Raw genomic sequence first — 17,655 nt, 5'->3', positions numbered from 1 at the left:
GAAAGCCCGTGTGCAGCAACAAAGACCCAATGCAGCCATAAATAAATAAATTTTAAAATTAAAAAGTAGAGTCATAGATGTAGAAAACAAACGTATGGCTACCAGGGGATAAGGGGGAGAGGGATACATTGGAAAACTGGGATTGACACATACACACTACTATACATATAAAACAGATAACTAATAACCTACTATATGGCACAGGAAATTCTGCTGAATACTCTGTAATGGCCTATATGGGAAAAGAATCTAAAAAAAGTGAACATATGTATATGTGTAAATGATCCACTTTCCTGTATACCTGAAACCAACACAATATTGTAAGTCAAATATATTCCAATAAAAATTTTTTTAAAAAGAAAAATATTTTAAAGAAATCATAATTATGACAAAATTTATATCACTGTGTCAAGAAAGTCTTCAAATTCTAAAAGGTTCCTTAATTTCTACTATATTAATCATTACCTGCTCCTTTTACAAAATTCACTTTCTATGTAGTTTGGAGGCAGTCTAATCCACTCATTTGGAGTCATTAAATGCCTTGAATTAGAAATTCCTGGGAATCTGGAATGCAGTTTGGCCTTCTCAACCTCTTTAAATTCTTTCATTGTATATATTTTGCCTGTAGGACAATTAAAACCTAAAATTAGCACTCTTAAATGCAACTGCCATTGCTCTTGGGTTATGAACACAGAAGTCGCTCAGTCGTGTCTGACTCTGCGACCCCATGGATTGTAGCCCACCAGGCTCCTCGGTCCATGGGATTTTCCAGGCATGAATACTGGAGTGGGTTGCCGTTTCCTTCTCCAAACCACATAACAATTAGAAACTAAGTACCAGTCTCACACTGAAGAAGAATTCTTTTCCCATCATCTTTGTCATATTGTGCCTTTTTCAAAGGGTCACGAAATGGTGGGATGGTAACCTATAAGAAAAACAGTTCTTTGAGGACTGGGTTGCAGGTCTTTTTTGGTCTATTCTACACATCCATGTATGGCTCTTATGCCAGAAGAATCAAGATTACAGTATCTACAAACAAATGGCATTCTAATTATTATATATATGTATGTAACACATTACAAAGAGATGAGGGCACTCCAATACACCTCCAAGCAAGGCTTTCCAGCCAAAGAAGCATGGTAAGCTCTTGTTTTAATAGCCTTTTCAGATTATTGTGGATATTCTTTTAGATATTATACCCAAAATCCACAAGTGGCATTTTCTTAAAGGTTAGTGATGATGTGGAATCTGAAACCATATCAATGAGTTATTCAAACTTTGCTACATTAAAATTCATTGACCTATCTTGAACTCTGAATGGATCTTTTATCCATATCATTAACTGGTGATTTAGAAAAAATTAGATCACTGAGTTATATGAGGTCTTCCAAATGTTAATACATTTCATTATATAATAATCACATTCATTAATATCATTACCAATGTATCAGTAAAGTCTTTGAGTACTGGGACACTGTCACACTGATGATAGTATGATTTTTCAAAAATTCAAATTTTTGAAAGCTCACATTTTATCATTGGCAACAAATACCATCAGTTGTTTCTCTTAAAGCAGTAGACTCACCTCAGTAATTTTCTAGAAAATGTCTGCCAAATATCCAAGACTTAATAACCAAAGTCTATAAGTAAAAGTGGAGAAGGCAATGGCACCCCACTCCAGTACTCTTGCCTGGAAAATCCCATGGACGGAGGAGCCTGGTAGGCTGCAGTCCATGGTGTCACTAAGAGTCGGACAGGACTGAGTGACTTTACTTTCACTTTTCACTTTCCTGCATTGGAGAAGGAAATGGCAACCCACTCCAGTACTCTTGCCTAGAGAATCCCAGGGGCAGAGGAGCCTGGTGGGCTGCTGTCTATGGGGTCGCACAGAGTCAGACACGACTGAAGCGACTTAGCACGCACGCACGCATGCATAAGTAAAAGTGATGTTCCATGAAAAACAAAATCAGCCAGTTCAGCTCATAATTTAAACAATCATACTGTATTTCAACACACAGAAGTATTCTTTGCATACTTCCCATTTCATCACACAGAGTATTAAAAAGGCCAAGATCTGAGGTGAGGAGGGATAAATCAGGAGTTTGGGATTAGCAGATATAAACTGCTAGATAAAAAACAGATAAACAACAGGGTTGTGCTACACAGCAAAGGGAACTATATTCAGTATCTTGTAATAAACTATAATGGAAAAGAATCTGAAAAAGAATATATATATATATAAGTGAAAGTGAAGTCGCTCAGTCGTGTCCGACCCTCAGCGACCCCACGGACTGCAGCCTTCCAGGCTCCTCTGTCCATGGGATTTTCCAGGCAAGAGTACTGGAGTGGGGTGCCATAAAAACATATATAAATCACTGCCATATACCAGGAACTAATATATAACATTGTAAACCAACTGAACTTCAATTTTAAAAAAGTGGGGGTAAGACTTCAGCTCAATTCAGTTCAGTTCAGTCGCTCAGTTGTGTCCGACTCTGCGACCCCATGAATCGCAGCACGCCAGGCCTCCCTGTCCATCACAAACTCCCGGAGTTCACTCAGACTCACGTCCATTGAGTCCGTGATGCCCTCCAGCCATCTCATCCTCTGTCGTCCCCTTCTCCTCCTGCCCCCAATCCCTCCCAGCATCAGAGTCTTTTCCAATGAGTCAACTCTTCGCATGAGGTGGCCAAAGTACTGGAGTTTCAGCTTCAGCATCATTCCCTCCAAGACTTAATAAAATTAATAATGTTTACTGTTTGATCAAGGACATTCTTAAGTGAAACTGAATTGTTTTTTTACTGTGAGTGCATGACAGTGAAGAATATGACTACTAGTTTAATTTGTGACGCCAACTTAAGTAGTTCTAAGGTACTAGCTGTTTTACCCAATGCTGTTTTTGCACCATCAGTGCAAATATCAATATAATGAAAAAAAGCTGGTAATATTTAGCACTATTATGAAAAGTTTTGGCCTAATGGACCCCCTAAAATGGTTTCAGGGCTATCAAAGTTCTTGTACATCACTTTGAGAACTGCTGATATAACCTCAAATTGATCAGCTTATCTTAAGAGGTCACCTATCGGCTTCATTTAGAAAGTCATCATGGTGAAAGAACAAAAGGAAATTTTGGTATCAGGAAGATCCGGTTTCAAATCCCAATTCTCACCCTTACTAGCTATGTTACTAGTTAATATGTCTAAGGATCTACCTCTAAATTCACAATTTAACTCTGACCTATAGACAGTAGCATCTATATATACCCCAATTTGGGCAACAATTTAAAGATCTGCTTTGCCCTGCAAATGCCAGCAGGGCATGTCTATGATTCAAGGTAAGCTTTTTGTCTTATTTTGTTTAACGATATCCACTACTAGCAAAACTGTGAAAAAACTAGATTCTCTGGAAGTGTTAGTCACTCAGCTGTGTCTGACTGTTTGTGACCCCATGGACTGTAGCCCACCAGGCTCCTCTGTCCGTGGAACTCATACTGGAGTGGGTTTCCATTGCTTTCTCCAGGGGATCATCCTGACCCAGGGATTGAACCCAAGTCTCCCACATTGCAGGCAGACTCTTTACCGACTAAGTCACCAGGGAAGCCCAAATTCTTTGGAGGGGGTGCAAATTATGTAACCATTCTGGAGGACAATTTCATGATATGAATCAAAATCACATATAACTTTTAACTCAGCAATTCTACTACCAGCACCTTATCCTAAGGAAAAAATCAAGAAATAAATAGTTAAAGGGATGTTCATCATACCGTTGTTTATAACAGCAATAGGTCAAAAACAATCCAGAGGTTCAAAATACGGAATATTAAAAAAAAAAAAAAGATGGTATAGCAAAATTGTGTATGAGTTTAGAAATACACTTGTACTCTGGTATTGACAGCTGTGCAACCTTCTGGACAGATCACAGCCTTGTTGTGGCGAAGGGGCTTGCATAACTCACTGAAGCTATGAGCCATGCTGTGCAGGGCCACCTAAGATGGACCAGTCATAGTGGAGAGTTCTGACAAAACGTGGTCCACTGGAGGAGGGAATGGCAAACCACCGCAGTATTCTTGCAACAAGAACCCCATGAACAGTATGAAAAGGCAAAAAGATATGACACCAGAAGATAAGCCCCCCAGGTTGGAAGGTGTCCAATATGCTACTAAGGAAGAACAGAGGGTAATTACTAATAGCTCCAGAAAGAATGAAACAGCTGGGCCAAAGTGGAAACAACGCTGGGTTGCAGATGTGTCTGGTGGTGAAAGTAAAGTCTGATGCTGTAAAGAACAATATTGCATAGGAACCTGGAATGTTAGGTCTGATGAATCAAAGTAAATTGGATGTGGTCAAGCAGGAGATGACAAGAGTGAATATCCACATCTTAGGAATCAATGGGCAAACTTAATTCAGATGACCATTATATCTACTAATGTCAACAAGAATCCCTTAGAAGAAATGGAGTAGTCCTCACAGTCAACAATAGAGTCCAAAAAGGAATACTTGGGTGCAATCTCAAAAATGACAGAATGATTTCAGTTCGTTTCCAAGGCAAGCCATTCAACATCACAGTAGTCCAAGTCTATGCCCCAACCACTGATGTCAAAGAAGCTAAAGTTAATTGGTTCTATGCCCCAACCACTGATGTCAAAGAAGCTGAAGTCGATTGGTTCTATGAAGACCTACAAGACCTTATAGAACTAATACCAAAAAAAAGATGTCCTTTTCATCATAGGGGATTGGAATGCAAAAATAGGAAGTGGTTGTCTGAGGATGCTTTACAAATAGCTGAGCAAAGAAGAGAAGTGAAAGGCAAGGGAGAAAGGGAAAGATACACCCAACTGAATGCAGAGTTTCAGAGAATAGCAAGGAGAGATAAGAAGGCTTACTTAAATGGACAGTGCAAAGAAGTAGAGGAAAACAACAGAATGGGAAAGGCTAGAGGTCTCTTCAAGAAAACTGGAGATATCAAGGGAACATTTCATGCAAGGACGGGCATGATAAAGAACAGAAATGGTAAAGATCTAACAGAAGAAGAGATTTAAAAGAGGTGGCAAGAATACATAGAACTCTACAAAAAAAAGGTCTTAATGACCCAGATAACCATGATGGTGCGGTCACTCACCTAGAGCCTGACATCCTAGAGTGTGAAGTCAAGTGGGCCGTAGGAAGATTACTACAGACAAGTCTAGTGGACGTGATGGAATTCCAGTTGAGCTATTTGAAATCCTAAAAGATAATTCTGTTAAAGTGCTGCACTCAATGTGTTAGCAAATTTGGAAAACTCAGCAGTGGCCACAGGACTAGAAAAGGTTAGTTTTCATTCCAATCCCAAAGAAGAGAAGTATCAAAGAATGTACAAACTAGTACACAATTGTGCTCATTTCACATGCTAGTAAGGTTATGCTAAAAATCCTTCAAGCTAGGCTTCAGTGGTACATGAACCAAGAACTTCCAGATGTACAAGCAGGGTTTAGAAAAGGCAGAGGAACCAGAGATCAAATTGCCAACATTCACTGGACCACAGAGAAAGCAAGGGAATTCTAGAAAAACATCTACTCCTGCTTCATTGACTACGCTAATGCCTTTGACTGTGTGGATCACAACAAACTGGAAACTTCTTATAGAGATGGGAATACCAGACTACCTAACCTATCTCCTGAGAAACCTGTACGTGGGTCAAGAAGCAACAGTTAGAACTCAACATGGAACAATGGACTGGTTCAAAATTGGGAAAGGAGTACAACAAGGTTATATATTGTAACCTTGTTTATTTAACTTCTGTTATGACCAACCTAGACAGCATATTAAAAGGCAGAGACATTACTTTACCAACAAAGGTCTGTCTCGTCAAGGCTATGGTTTTTCCATTAGTCATGTATGGATGTGAGAGTTGGACTATAAAGAAAGCTGAACGCTAATGAGTTGATACTTTTGAACTGTGGTGTTGGAGAAGACTCTTGAGAGTCCCTTGGACTGCAAGGAGACCCAACCAGTCCATCCTAATGGAGATCAGTCCTGAGTGTTCATTGGAAGGACTGATGTTGAAGCTGAAACTACAATACTTTGGCCACCTGATGCAAACAGCTGACTCATTTGAAAAGCCCCTGATGCTGGAAAAGACTGAAGGCAGGAGGAGAAGGGGACGACAGAGATGAGATGGTTGGATGGCATCACCGACCCAATAGACATGAGTTTGAGTAGACTCCGGGAGTTGGTGATGGACAAGGAGGCCTGGCGTGCTGTGGTCCATGGGGTTGCGAAGAGTTGGACACGACTGAGCAACTGACTGAACTGAACTGATGCAGAGTACATCATGTGAAATGCCAGGCTGGATGAATCACAAGCTGGAATCAAGATTGCCAGGAGAAATATCAACAACCTCAGATATGAAGACAATACTACTCTAATGGCAGAAAGCGAAGAGGAACTAAAGAGCCTCTTGATGAGGGTGTAAGAGGAAAGTGAAAAAGCTGGCTTAAAACTCAACATACAAAAAAACTAAGGTCATGGCATCCAGTCCCATCACTTTATAGCAAATAGACGGGGAAAAAGAAGAGACAATGACAGATTTTATTTTCTTGGGCTCCAAAATCACTGAGGATGGTGACTGCAGCCATGAAATTAAGACACTTGCTTCTTAGAAGAAAAGCTGTGGCAAACCTAGACAGCATATTAAAAAGCAGAGACATCACTTTGCTGACAAAGGTCCATATAATCAAAGCTGTGGAGATGGGACATGATTAAGATGTTACAGCATTCACAGGGACTCACTGAAGGACTACTTACATATTAAGACTGTTCAAAAACATAAACCACATAATGCCAAAGTTAAAATTAGAAATCTACCTTCAGAAAATTCGGGTTCTCTCTGTTCATGTAAAAAGGATCATACTCTTTCGGATCATAATGCTCTATAAATGCATTTCCCTGTAGGAAGGAACCACACATAAGAATAAGAGGTGCACGATTAATTTTGAACATAACAAGATTCAAGAGTCAAATACACAGTTCCACTGTTATGCTTTAAAATGGTATCAATGACAAATGCAAATGGAATGGGAAGACCAAACTGGATTTATGTAAGTAATAATAATGTATAATTATACATTATAATGTATAATTATACAATAAATATAATAATGTATCTAAGTAATAAATATCATAGTGATAGAAGGAATCTAATTAAAATTTGCAAGATTTTAATAAAAGGTATTAGAACACTAAAAGATTTAGGAATTTGTTTTTAGATACTCACTAGTCAAACATCTCAGCTCTCTTTTAAATGCCAGAAAAACAGAAATATTTTATAGCCTTGTAAATAATCAAGCTCCAGAATTAAAAAAAAAAAAACACATATCTTGAACATAGACTCCAAATTTTTTAACTGGTATATAAAATTAACAATTACATACAGAAAAAAAAAGAAAAATGATTCTAATGTTCACATTTAAATACAGATCTAACCCTTTACCTCCATCCTTTGCACATGCCCTGGATTTAAGAATAATGTATGCTATGATAGAGTATAGATTATACATAAACAGAGTTGGCAAGGGTAGGCTGTTTGGATGATTATAAATAAAAAAGATAATTACAGTTTTTGAGCAACTGAAAAAAATAACGAATCCTTAGTACCTTTTTATTTACATATTTTAAAAAACCATCTAATTCTTCTTGTCTCCTTTTTTTAATCTTCTTATATGAAGTAACTTTTTCTATAATTTTCTTCTGGAGAGGATCTGCCACATGGTCAACCCATCTTTTATACAATATCTCTTTTCTTCTTGCATTTAGGAAGTCGTGATGTTTTAAACACTTATCTAATTCCTGGTAAACAGTGATAGGAAAGACAAATATATTATCTTAACGTTTTCTTGTTCCAAAATTTAAATTTAACTTATATTCATAAGAATAATCCACAAAAGCACCCATTAATTAAATCACTACATTGGCTTCTAATGTGTGACACACACAATACTGGAAACAAAGAACACATGAATAAATTAGATAATATACCTGCTCTTCCTGGAAGACAGACTACAAAACAGATCTACGAAACAATGGTGGGAGGGACAATGTACCAAGAGATACATGGGGCTCAGTGTTCACTGCATCATTACAGTAGCCAAGAGGTAGCAATAACTTCAGTGTTCATCAACAGATAAAAGTATAAACAAAATGTGATATATACATATAATGGAATATTATACAACTATAAGAAGGAGTGAAATTCTGACACATGCTACAACATGGATGAACCTTAAAAACAATATACTAACTGAAATATGCCAGACACAAAAGGACAAATAGTTTAGGACTCCACTTATATGAAATAACTAGATTAGGCAAACTCAGAGAGACAGAAAATAAACCAGAGGTCACCAGAGTCTTGCAAAAGAAGGGATGGGGAGTTACTGCTTAACAAGTACAAAGTTTTGTTTGGGGTGATGAAAAAGTTTTAGAAATAGATAATGGTGACAGTTGTACAACATATCAATGTAACTAATGTCACTGAATTATACATTCAGAAATGGTTTAAAAAGCAAATTTTATGTTATATGTATTTTACCACAATAGAAAAATAATCAACTTTTTTCTTCTTTTGGTCACACTGTGCAGCATGCAGGATCTTAGTTAGTTCCCCAACCAGGGATAAAGCCCATGTCCCCTGCATTGAGAGTACGGAATCTTAACCACTGGGCCATCATCAGAGTCCCAATAAAATTTTTAAAAGATTTCCAAATTGGTAGACACTTGGGATAGATCTTAGAGAACAGAGTTATTTTCGACTGCCCTGGCCATCCAGTGGTTAAGACTCTGCACTTCTTCTGTAGTGGGGCACATGTCCAGTCCCTGGGCAGGGAACTAAGATCCCATAAGCTGCTCATTGTGGCCAGGAAAAAAAAGACAAGAGTGAAAAGGCCGAACTGTAGCACAACCTGGTACAAATGGCAAGTACCCTGCAAAGAAAATGCCTAAATCAGGCTATAAAACTAAATCATTCTCAACAAAACTTCTCATACACCTTTCACCTAGCAAATGAAATCATGTGATTACTAGGATCAACAACATGAAATTCAAAATGAAAACAATAAAGTACTAAAAACCCTGAGACCTTTTCCAGGTAATATCCCTCCCTAACTTCAGGTCATAGCACATCTCTACCATTCTCAGTGAATAATTCCTTTCCTTTTTAAACAACTCCAAAGAAAATTCTTAAAAACAAAAATAGGCTGCCCACTCCAGAGTTTAGTACACGTCACATGGACATTCATCTTGTCTTATAATTAAGCCCATCCTGCTACAGTTAAAGCCTTGTTCTTACCTAGGTATTCCTGAGTAATAATTCATCAGTGTGTTCCAATAACAGCTCTTAAAAATAGACAGGGTTTCCTAGAGGTCCCACTAAAATGAAGAAACAACTGAAGAGGAAACTTTTATAAGGTATCTATAAAAGAATCCCCACAAAGTATAGAAAGTGAAGAAGTAAATTAAAGCAACCTCAGAGCTCTTTAAGGTCAATCCTAAAGGCTAAGGAGTGTTTCCATTATTTTCTATATTTTCTAAAATTTTTATAATGACATCTAAAATAGAAAAACTACATCTACATCTAAAATAGGAAAACAAAATTTAATTTTTAACTGACACATTTTGTAGCCAATTCTTACCTTAATTATATAATTTTCTCTATATAATATTGATTGAATAGCTGTATCAACATCTTCCTTAGCTAATACCTAAAATGATAGAATAAAATTTTGAAAATTAAGTATTAAAAAATTAAATTATTAATACTACCTAGATTAATAATATTTTATGTGACCTATATATCCCTGGGAAGTTCTCTGTAAATCCCAATTTTTCTACCTCAAATCATATCATCAAGTACTTTGTAAAGAGTATTTGAATCTTTCTACTCTCAGCTACATTTTACTCTAGGAAAGAAAAATAACTCAGATCACAGACATTTTGATTCCCAACATGGTCAAATGACTTGCCCAAAGTCACATGGTACCCATCTTTTTTCACATCCTATAAATGATACAATCAGGCCTCTAATGGAATTCATTTACTCATTAATGAATTTTATTTGATTATACTTAGTCATTTATGGGCTTCCCTGGTGGCTCAGTGGCAAAGAATCTGCCTGTAGTGAGTGAACTCACATCTGCCAGGAGATGTGAGTTAAATCCCTGGGTTGGGAAGATTCTCCTGGAGAAGGAAATGGCAACCCACTCCAGTATTCTCGCCTGGAAAATCCAATGGACAGAGGAGCCTTGCAGGCTGCAGTCCATGTGGTCACAAAAGAGTTGGACACAACTTAGCAAATAAACAACAACCCTAGTCATTATAGCTATCAAATATTGATACTTTTTATGAACAAGCCACATTCTCAATATTTTAAGCCAACACAATCTTCCAGAAGTAGTTCATAAAATCAAGTTTTTCCATTTTCATAACAAATCTTCCTCAATTAAACATCTGCCAGAAAATGCAAGAGGCTGATATCTAACATACATGTGGATGTAATTAAAGATACCAAATTATACAGTTACTAATGGCTAAAAAGAGCAAATTTTATGCTATAATATTTCTGCAATGGAAAAAATGATTAATAATAAAAGAGTCCCAAGGTGGGAGACATTTGGGGTGACCTTTGAAATCCTCTCATAATTACACACACACAAAATAAATATTCTCAAATGACCTGTCATTGGAATTAGTTGTCTTCAGTTCCACTATATGTATTTTCCAGAAAGAAAGAAGAAAGAAAGTTAGTCACTCAGTCGTGTCCAACTCTTTGTGACCCCATGGACTGTAGCCCACCAGGCTCCTCTGTCCATGGAATTCTCCAGGTAAGAATACTGGAGTGGGTTGCCATTTCCTTCTCCAGGGGATCTTCCCAACCTAGGGATCGAACCCAGGTCTCCTGCATTATAGACAGGCTCTTTACCAACTGAGCCACCAGGGAAATCCCTGAAATTTTCTACAACAGATTAATAAAATCTTAAAATCTAAGAACTAACCTTCCCCATTAACACACAAGGAAATTAAGGCTCATCAGAGGTAAGCAAGAAGTAACCAGAGGTAACCAGAAGCCTAGAAAATCCTGCACTGAGCCCAGAATTCAAACTCAAATGTGTCTAACTCCAAATTCATTTTCTTTGTCCTTTCTGCCTCACAGAGTTGCTATTTCTAGCAAATCTACTGTTCTCAAAACCAAGATGAGTACCAATATATTAAAACAATCACCTGAAGACATTGAAGACTAAGCCAGAGAAGGAAGAAACTAAAGGGGAGTCAACACTTGGAAAAACAGAATAGCGCTGGAAAATATTTCAGTCTAACAGCAGGCATCAATCATAGCTAAAGGAGGTGGCTCAAATACAGATAAAGATACACAGTTTTACAGATTTCAGAATTAGAAGACAAGAGTTCAGGGCAACCATAGCAGCAAGAAAGTAAAAGGAGAAATGCCTGAAAGGAGAAAGCCATAGACTGAACGCCACAAATTCTGCAGACCAAATCTCTAGTAGACCCTTGAACTACATATGCACACAATAAAAACTCTAGGCAGCCCAGCTAAAGCTAAAAAAACTAAACAGTGATTTCATTTGCTGCCAACTGCAGGAGAAACAAAGTTTAGAGTTCATGTTCAGCCAAGTAAACTGTCTGCTAAAACAAAAGTTCAATATTAATCAGAGGAACATGACAGATTCCAAACCCTTTGCAATATAGCATTCATAATGTTCAAAATCACTAAATTGCAAAATGTGACCCATACTTCAAAAAGAAATACAATCTAATGGAAATCAACTCTGAGATGGCCCATATGTTGAAATGAGCAGATAAGGATTCTAGGTCAACTATTATAGCTATGTTTAAGAAGTTAAAGGAAAATATGCTCATAATGAATAGAAAAATGTCAGCAGAAAAAGAGTGAAAAATAAACAAGTGAAAAATATTGTTTTAAATTAAAAAAAAAAAAACTTAAATGGCTTAATAGCAGATTGAAGATGACTTTAAAAGAGTCAGTGAACTTGAATTCAAATCATTAGAATTTATCCAGTCTGAAAAACAGAAATAAGACTGGAAAATGAATAAAGTTGCAGTGAGTTATGAGACAACAGCAAAAGCTTGGACAAGGTGATAACTGGAATTCTAAATAAACAATGGCTGGGATGAAAACCACTACTTTCAGACAGAATAGTAGGGAACAGATTTACCCTCTTACCTTAATGAATATAGAGAAAGACACTGGATATCAGGCTATGAAAGACAGTCGCCCCGGAGATACAGAAAACAAGGTAAACCCTAAAATAGCTCATTAGTGCCTGGACAGGATTTCCAGACTGTGGTGCAGAGAGGAGGAAGTGACTGAAGTGAGGAAGGGCGTTGGGAGTCTGGGAAGGCTACAGTTCATAGAGCACAGTACCAGAGGGAAGAAAGTCACACAGAGAAAGAGTTTGGGGGATCTGCAGATGATTAGATCTGTAGAGTGTCCCCCTTGAGACTTCAGGTGAATGCTGAACACTGTATGCTGTGCTGTGCTGCTGTGTTGTGCTTAGTCGCTCAGTTGTGTCTGACTCTTTGCGACCTCATGGACTGTAGCCCCCCAGGTTCATCTGTCCATGGGATTCTCCAGGCAAGAAGACTGTAGAGGGTTGCCATGCCCTCCTCCAGGGAATCTTCCCAACCCAGGGACTGAACCCAGGTCTCCCAGATTGCAGGTGAATTCTTTACCTTCTGAGCCACCTGGGAAGCCCTGACCACTGTAAGCATGTGGGGAAACTACTCAAAGAAACACTGTGCAAAGAAGTACCTGAAAGGATTAGGGAAACAATCCCTAGAGGTCACAAATCCCAGGAGTTATTCCTCTTAACAATCAGCCAGAGTGAAAAACTTTATGGTATGCAAAGCATAGAGTTAAAACTAGCCACACACGAAACACCACTGCAGTTCTACCTAACAAAGCTTGGTGGCAAGACATTAAAAAAAAAAACAGATTGTGTCTGAGTAACTTAACTGCATCCCAGAACAAATCTAAGAGCATTTATTGAAAATAAAAAATATCTAGCACTCAACAACAAAAAATTCACAATGCCTGGTATCCAATTTAAAAAATCACCAAGCATACAAAGAAGCAGAAAAATTTGACTAATAATGAAAAGAAGAATCAATCAAAACTATCCCAGAGGGCTTCCCCGGTGGCCCAGTGGTTGAGAGTCTGTCTTGCAAAGCGGGGGACACAAGTTGATCCCTGGTCTGGAAACATTTCACTGCTGCAGGGCAACTAAGCCCATAGGCCACAACTACTAAAGCCCATAGGCCCTAGAGACCATGCTCTGCAACAAGAGAAGCCACCACAATAAGAAACCCATGCACCACAACTAAAAAGTAGCCTCCACTTGCCGCAACTAGAAAAAGTCCTGGTAGAGCAGCAAGGACTCAGGGAAGCCAAAAATAAATAAGTAAATAAAGCTTTCAAAATAAATAAAATAAAATTTTTAAAAAATAAATAAAAATAAAAACTACCTTAGAAATGACACAGATAATATAATTATTAGACCAAGACATTAAAATAGTTCGTAAGTTCAAAATTGGAAAAGGTTGACTCCAAATTGGAACCAACTGGTTTCAAACTAGGAAAGGAGTACATCAAGCCTATTGTCACCTTATTTAACTTATATGCAGAGAGCATTATGTGAAATGCCCAACTGGATGAAGCACAAGCTGGAATCAAGATTTCAGGAAGAAATATCAATAACCTCAGATATGCAGATGACACCACCCTTATGGCAGAAAGTGAAGAAGAATTAAAGAGCCTGTTGATGGAAGTGAAAGAGGAGAGTGGAAAAGGTGGCTTAAAGCTCAACATTCAAAAAATGAAGATCATGGCACCCGGTCCCATCACTTCATGGCAAATAGATGGGGAAACAATGGAAACAGTGACAGACTTTATTTTCCTGGGCTCCAAAATCACTGCAAATGGTGACTGCAGACATGAAATTAAAAGACCCTTGCTCCCTGGAAGAAAAGCTATGACAAACCTAGACAGCATATTAAAAAACAAAGACATTACTTTACTGACAAAGGTCTGTATAGTCAAAGCTATGGTTTTTCCAGTAGTTATCTATGGATGTGAGAGCTGGACTATAAAGAAAGCTGAGCTCCAAGAATTAATGCTTTTCAACTGTGGTGTTGGAGAAGACTCTTAGAGTCCCTTGGACTCTAAGGAGATTAAACCAGTCAAACCTAAAGGAAATCAGTCCTGAATATTCATTGGAAGGACTGATGCTGAAGCTGAAACTCCAATACTTGGCCACCTGATGCAAAGAACTGACTCATTAGAAAAGACCCTGATCCTGGGAAAGATTGAGGGCAGGAGAAGAATGGGACAACAGAGGATGAGATGGTTGGATGGCATTACCGAATCGATGGACATGAGTTTGAGCAAGCTCTGGGAGTTGGTGATAGACAAAGAAGTCTGGAGTGCTGCAGTCCATGGGGTTGTAAAGAGTCAGACACGACTGAGCGACTGAACTGAACTAAGTTTAGGAAACTAGAAGAAACAGCAGACATTTTGAGACAGTGAAGAGTTCTTAAAAGACCTCCTACAAACTTTAAGGATGAAAACTATAATGTCTGAAATGAAAAATACACAGACAAGCTTAACAGCAGACTGCTATTCCAAAAGTAAAGATTAGTAAACAAAATTATAAGAACATAAGCTGTCCAAAATGAAACGCAGGAGGGAAAAGTCTGAAAAAAATTAACAGGTAATCAGAGGGCTATGGGATAGATGAGATAGCTTTCAAGCAGATGATTAAAAGTGTAATTTTATTTTCCAAAAGGAGAGGGGTAGGATAGAAAAATATTTGAAGAGGGAATGGCTGAGAGTTTTCCAAATGTGTTGGGAACTATACGCCCACTGATACCAGAGGTTCAGTGAACTCTAAACAATAGAGAAATTGGAAACTTCATATGTTGCTGATGAGAATGTAAAATAGTACAGTCACTGTGGGAAGCAGGCAATTCCTCAAAAAGTTAAACACAGAATTACCGTATGACCTAAGCAATTCCATTCCTAGGTTACACATCCCAAGACAACTGAAAACATATGTTCACACAAAAACTTGTATACAAATGTTCATAGCACCATTATTCATAATAGTCAAAAAGTAGAAAAAAATCTGAATGCCCATCGACTGATGGCATCCATATATTGGAGTATCATCTTGCCATAAAAAGGAAAGAAGTAGTGATACATGCTACAACATGGATGAACCTTGAAAACAGTATGGTAAGTGAAAGTAGCCAGACACAAAGGACAACATACTATATGATTCCATTTGTATACAAGGTCCAAAATAGACAAATCTGAGAGAAAGCAGATTAGCAGTTGCCAGAGAACAGGGGAGAAGGGAAAGGACAGTGACTGCTAAAGGGTACGACTTTCCTTTTTGGGGTGATGAAAATGTTCTGTAATTAGATAGTGGTAAGGAAATGGCAACCCACTCCAGTGTTCTTGCCTGGAGAATCCCAGGGGTGGCAGAGCCTGGTGGGCTGCTGTCTATGGGGTTGCACAGAGTCGGACACGACTGAAGCGACTTAGCAGCAGCAGCAGCAAGGGTTATACAATCCTGTGGATATGCCGAAAACTGCTGAGCTGTACACTTCAAGGTAGTGAATTTTATGGTATGTGAATTCTATCTCAATAATAAAAACAGTAAGATACCAATTTAAAAATGCACAAAATATCTGAACAAACACTTCATCAATAAATAAATATATATATATATACATGGCAAGTTAGACATGAAAAGATGCTCAATATTACTTATTAGGGAAATTAAAATTAAAAACACAATGAAATGCCACTCTACATCTTTTTTAGAACGTCTCAAATTAAAGACTACACACATACACACACACAAAGACTGTAACCAAATGCTGGCTAGGATGTAAAACACTGGAACTCCCATACACTGCTGCTGCTGCTAAGTTGCTTCAGTCGTGTCCGACTCTGTGCTAGTGGAAATATAAAATAACTTTGGAAAACAGTTTGGCAGTTTCGTAAAATGTTAAATTTCATTTACCATATGACCTAAGCATTCCACAACTAGATATCTACCCAAGAGTAATGAAAACATATGTCCCTACAAAGATAGGTATGTGAATGTTTCTTACAGCTTTACTTGTAATAGCCAAAAACTGTTAATCCAAATATGCAACAATAGGATGTACAAACTAGGGTATATGGCATTCAATAGTAACAAAAAAGAATGAAGTATTGATACATGAAACAACATGGAATCACAAATTATACTAAGTGAAAGAAGCCACACAAAAATAATACATACCATAAGATTACATTTGTACAAAAAATGTAAATGCAAAATAAACTATAGTGATAGAAAGTGGAAAGGGAGGCACTTAAAAAGGGACACAATGAAGACACTTCGGGAGTATTGAATATGTTTGCTGTCTCGATTGTGGTGATGGTTTCATGAATACATAGCTCAAATATTACCAAACTGTATGCTTTAAACATATGCAATTCATTATATATCAAGTATACCTTAATAAAGCTGTGAAGAAAAAAAAAATAATCTAAAGAAAAAACCAACAACATATATAAATTTGTGTGATGTAGCTAAAGTAATGCTTCTGGAGAAACGTTGTAACTTTATTAAAAAGGTATGTAACAAATGACATTATTCCACCTTAAGAAATTGGAAAATAAAGAGCAAAGAAAATAGTTAATAGAAAGAACAGGATAATAAAGAGCAGAATGAAACAGAAAATAGAAAAATAATATATTTAGCACAAGCCACTTTTCAATGCAACTACCCAAGTATAAACTTTAAAATGCCATTACTATGATACCTCCATAAAAGAAAGTGGTTGTGGCTCCAACCATTCTCTTGAGCTCTTGAGCTTGGGAAGCTTGTCAGTTATCGGATCATTCTCATAACTTTTCATTGTGGCCCCAAATAACAGATTCCCTAGAAAAACTAAAAAATTAGCTTCCTTAGTAAAGAGCATTCACATGTATTTTCTCTTTAATTAATATTTGTGACCATAGATGGACATGAAACGGATTCTGAACATTAGACATCATGTTTTTCCTAAAGTGAGAGGGGACATTTGTATTCACAGGCCTTTTAAAAGTTAGCCAGAGAAGATTACTCCAACTGCAGTTCCCTTTTTTTCAGTCTGTCCATAAGCTTCTGCGGATGTCTTCCGAGCCTGCCTCCTTTAAGCAGAGGAGCTCCTTCTGGACCGACCAGCCAGGCTTCCCACAACATTGCCCAATGGAGCCGGTGCAGCAATTCTCAGCCTGGCCTCAAGGAGGCGCGTGTGGAGCTTTCCGAAACTGCAGCTTTCCAAACGGGAAAGCTGCAGCTTTCTGGCTCCTGAAGCACACACAGGATGGGCCTCTTGAGAGGGAAGGACAGGCTTTTGAACAAAATTTGCTGGTCTTCAAGCTCTAAGAGGCCCAAACTCCTCCCCTCCCGCGCCCGCCGGTGCCTGAGAGGCTGTCATAAAGCCTGTGTCCCTGGTAGAACCTACATCACGCACGACCCCGCTCCTTCACCCCTACCGGTGAGCAAGGTGCGAGCGGCCTCCGCAGCGGAAAAGTTGAAAGGCCGCG

General features: G+C 38.1%; 1 protein-coding gene across 5 annotated transcripts in view; it reads right to left on the bottom strand.

Annotated features, from left to right (window-relative positions):
* Positions 1 to 17,655, bottom strand: part of FAM228B (family with sequence similarity 228, member B) — a 43,023-nt gene that overhangs the window by 8,868 nt on the left and 16,500 nt on the right. For 4 of the 5 annotated variants that reach the window (XM_010840545.1, XM_010840549.1, XM_010840546.1 and 1 more), the window contains exons 2-7: positions 16,887 to 17,014; positions 9,665 to 9,733; positions 7,632 to 7,823; positions 6,843 to 6,923; positions 838 to 925; positions 466 to 622 (exon numbers count right to left, since the gene is read on the bottom strand). In XM_010840545.1, the coding sequence (XP_010838847.1) occupies positions 466 to 622; positions 838 to 925; positions 6,843 to 6,923; positions 7,632 to 7,823; positions 9,665 to 9,733; positions 16,887 to 16,982 (683 nt within the window). In that variant the 5' untranslated portion in view covers positions 16,983 to 17,014. Of the gene's footprint in view, positions 1 to 465; positions 623 to 837; positions 926 to 6,842; positions 6,924 to 7,631; positions 7,824 to 9,664; positions 9,734 to 16,886; positions 17,015 to 17,604; positions 17,654 to 17,655 lie in introns of those variants that run through there. The other variant, XM_010840547.1, reaches the window with a different exon arrangement.

This window comes from Bison bison, unplaced genomic scaffold (genome assembly GCF_000754665.1).
Source record: "Bison bison bison isolate TAMUID 2011002044 unplaced genomic scaffold, Bison_UMD1.0 scf7180017864145, whole genome shotgun sequence".
Taxonomy (NCBI): domain Eukaryota; kingdom Metazoa; phylum Chordata; class Mammalia; order Artiodactyla; family Bovidae; genus Bison; species Bison bison.
This window is presented reverse-complemented; position numbering and strand designations above follow the sequence as displayed.